The sequence below is a fragment of the Suricata suricatta genome, chromosome 17 (assembly GCF_006229205.1).
Source record: "Suricata suricatta isolate VVHF042 chromosome 17, meerkat_22Aug2017_6uvM2_HiC, whole genome shotgun sequence".
In the NCBI taxonomy this organism is placed as follows: domain Eukaryota; kingdom Metazoa; phylum Chordata; class Mammalia; order Carnivora; family Herpestidae; genus Suricata; species Suricata suricatta.
Window position 1 is genome coordinate 47,185,247 of NC_043716.1, and position 3,925 is coordinate 47,189,171.

Sequence of the window (3,925 nt, forward strand, 5' to 3'; positions counted from 1 at the left end):
AAAAAAAAAAAAAGAAAAAAAAACACCCAAAGAAATCTCCCTTAAAAACTGCCCGGCCTCTGAGTGCCTGACACTCGTCATCCAGTGAGAACCGGAGAAGGAGGCGTCTGACTTCCCGTTCACTTAGGCCAAGGGAGCTTGACCTGCGCACAGCGGTAAATGTTGAGATGTGTGGCGGAGGCCGTTTCTGAGAATTCTATGACATGGGGAGGGACGGTTTCTCTTTCCAGATATGGGGCAGGGGTGTGCAGTTTGCTCAGACGGGATGGGTTTCTTTAAGGAGGAGGAGGGAAGGTACCGGATCTCAGGATGCGTGTGCACACAGGCCCACGAACACATCTGTGTCCCTCGCTCCTGGTGGGTGTGATGACGCATGCAGGTGGCCTGCCCTGCCCTCGTCCGCCAGTGCCTCTGTGCGCACTTCCGGAGGTGTCCCTTCTGCGTCAGATGAGAAGCGCTTGTCTGGTGCCCCGGGGGTGGGCGTGGGGGACATGGGGCAAGTTGAGAAAAAGCCACCTCCTCCCGCCCCAGAAGAAAACCTGTGCGGATTCGGGTGTTTCTCTCTACACACTTGTGACCGGCCCCCGTCACCCTGGCGTGTGCATTTGTGGTGACTGCTCTTTCAGCCAGTGTCGTGTCGTGTGCACAAGCATCTCTATCGAATGGAACATCTCCCAGGGGTAATTGAAGGCACAGATTGTGATAACGTGATTTAGAAGCCTGTGTTTTTCTCTCGCCTCCAACTGTCTGGCTCCGATTTGTTCAAATGTGGCTCTGGTGTCTGTTTCTCAAGGCGCTGGTCAGGTGGATCGATGATGACTTGGACAGCCCTGAGGTCAGTGCGACGCGCAGTCGTGAGGGCAGCGTGGACCTACCCAAACCTGCGGAGGCCTTTAAGGAGTGGAAAGCGTGGATAATAAAATGCCTTGCTGTCGTCCAAAAATAAGGGCCTTCACGTAGGAGTAATTAAACTAAACATTCGCAGCCTATACTTTTGTCTGGAGTACTTCATTTGAATACGGTTTGCCCATTCTGCCCGGTGGGTGTCCAGTAACAGGACGGAACCTTCTTGAAAGCACCTGAACTTTGAAATGAGGCTAATATTTTTAAATGTTGATTTATTTTGAGAGAAAGAGACTGTGCGTGAGTGGGGGGAAAGGCAGAGGGAGAGTGAAAATCCCAAGCAGGCTCCATGCTGACTGCTGTCAGTCTAGAGCCCAACATAGGGCTCGAACTCACAGACCGTGAGATCAAGGGCTGGACGCTTAACTGAGCCACCCAGGTGCCCCAAGGCTTTTGTGAATGATAAAAACTATAAACTCTTCCTTTTCTGTCTTAATCGCCTGGTCTGTGGTAGAGAACACGTCATTTCTATTCAAATATGCTTACACCTCGAGAGAGCCGGGACTAGCAGATCAGTAAGTAAATATTCTAAACACCGCTGTCTGTGTCCCAAGAGCGGATTTCCAAGGCACATCGTTTCCAGGGGCTGAACTTGGCTCATTTTCTGGAAGGGGGGCCCCCCTCCTTGGCACCCAGGCGAGTCAGTTATTCTGCGTGGTCCCTTATCTGTGGGCTTCCCTTCCCAGGCCGGCTGCCTGCCCTCCTTTCATTCTTTGCCCGTTGTCAGCTTGAGCCTGAAAGAAGGCAATGGCCTACTTGGGCGTTCAGCAGCTTCTCAGATGTGACCTTCTGGGGCGCCTGGGGGGCTTAGTCAGTTAAGCCTCCGTTTCGGCTCAGGTCACGATCTCACGGTGTGTGGGCTCCAGCCCTGAGTCAGGCTCCTCGCTGACAGTGCAGAGCCTGCTTGGGATTCCCTCTCTCCCCCTGTCTCTCTGACCCTCCTCTGCTCGCATTCTCTTTCTCTCTCAAAATAAACAAACTTAACATGTGACCCTTCAGTGGTTACAAGTGAAGGGAACAGTGCAACTTGTACTACGTTTGAGAAGGGCCTTGCACGTCATTTGCTACAACGGCCCTTAGGTTAGCGAGTGTTGTGCTTTTGCTGTAGGCTCAGAGGAGGTGTTGGGTTTATTCCTACAATAGTATCTTCCTCACTTCTTTGCACTGGGAAGCGTTTAGTTGAGTAAGGGGAGGGCGTGATGAGGTTACCCGCTGGTGTGTCAAGAATGCCCCCGATGGCCTGTGGGGCTGGGGATCAGGTTGAAAACCACAGACCTGACACATCTCTGCTGTGAGATCAGTGCATCCCGGAAATCTAGAAATTAGATCAGATCACTTGACTGAATGTTGGTGAGCAGATTGCATTTCCCACGTTCCCATCTTAACCTGGAGGGTAACACTTCTGGGTAATTAAACATTTTTAAAAAAATTTTTTATGTCTTTTATTTATTTTTGAGGGACAGAAAGAGACAGCGCAAGTGGGGGAGGGTCAGAGAGAGAGGGAGACACAGAATCGGAAGCAAGCTCCAGGCTCTGAGCTGGCTGTCAGCACAGAGCCCGACACGGGGCTCAAACCCACGACCGTGAGATCATGACCTGAGCTGAAGCCGCCCCTCAACCGACTGAGCCACCCAGGCGCCCCAGTAATTAAACATTTTGATCTTTAGAACCTAAGTTCTTTCGCCGCTGTTTACGTAGTGTGATTTAAAACCACATTTTATAACTGCATCAATGGTTTCCCCATGATTCACTTTCTTACTTGATTAAAGCTCTTAAGGTCATTGAGAAAATGGTGATTTGTGTTTAATTGGAGAGGGGGTGCCTGGATGGCTCAGCTGATTAAGCGCTGGATTTTGGCTCCGATCATGATCTCATGGGGTTTGGGGTCCAGCCCTGAGTCGGGCTGTTTGCTGGCAGCTCAGTCTGGAGCCCGTTTCAGATCCTGTGTCTCCCTCTATCTGCCCCTCCCCTGCTCGTGCTCTGTCTCTCAAGAATAAAACATTAAAAAAATTTAAACTAATTGGAGAGAGAACACTTGGTCATTCTAATAATTAAAGGGAGCGTGGACTTTTACGGGTTGTTACGGGTTTTATTTCCTCCTTGAAGAATGTACTATTACCGTCCGTCCCTTCTGTTCAATTTCCTTCTGTCTACCTACAGGGTAAGGACAGGTTTAGTGTTATAGGTCAGCAAGAACTACAAACCTACAGATTCAGATTTGGCTAGGTGTGTGTAAACTAGGGGTTGCAGTTATTTGGAAAAGACATAAAATCCATTTGTACCTACCCTGCACTGACCAGGAAAAAAAGTCTAGTAAAGAATCCAATCACTCAGTCTTTTAAAAGTTGGACAAACGACTGTGACATGACGGATTTATTCCTTGATCATCAATTAAGTGTATAAAACTGCATCGTATTTACTTTTGGACAGTTTCTTAGCATTTAATTTAAAAATATAATTTGTCAACTACAACGAACTTTACGTACTTTGGGTCAATCTTGTTTTGTGAAATGATCTTCACTCAGTAACACACGGAAATCCACAGTTTGTTTTGCCAGTGCAGAATGGGGAACGTATTTAAGAGTAAAGAGAATGAATTGTTCCCTGTCTAAACAGTGTTCTAGAAATAAGTGAATCTGAAATGCTGTTCACGTTGCCGTCTGTGGAATTAGCAATGTCTCTCAGATCAGGAGAAGGATTAAGTGTCAACATTTTTGTCCAAAGAGGCTTGTAACCGTGATGGTAACGCTGGACGGAATGTGGCCTTGTCCGGCTGGTCCTCTGGAGCCCAGAGACCCCGGCTCGAGCGTGTCTCCTTTCTGCACCCCGAACAGCTGAGAGCCGGGGTGCTGTGCTGGGTTCCTGGGGGAGTCGCGGGTGGCTGCGGGCAGCGGTGGCACTGCCCCCACCTCCCGTGACAGTGCTATCCGCAACTCGAGAGGCGGCGCTGTCTCGCCCCCCCACCCGGCGGCCCGCGCAGTCCGGTCGCCCCACCCGCGCTGGTGCCCGGCCCCGCCCCGCT

At 50.1% G+C, this 3,925-nt stretch overlaps 1 protein-coding gene across 4 annotated transcripts in view; it reads left to right on the forward strand.

The window, feature by feature from the left end:
• Positions 1-989, forward strand: part of LOC115282344 (guanine nucleotide-binding protein subunit alpha-13) — a 70,139-nt gene extending 69,150 nt beyond the window's left edge. For all 4 annotated transcript variants that reach the window (XM_029928322.1, XM_029928324.1, XM_029928326.1 and 1 more), the window contains one exon: positions 794-989. In XM_029928322.1, coding sequence (XP_029784182.1) covers positions 794-946 — 153 coding nt within the window. In that variant the 3' untranslated portion in view covers positions 947-989. The remainder of the gene's footprint in view (positions 1-793) is intronic.
• The last annotated feature ends 2,936 nt before the right edge of the window (positions 990-3,925 follow it).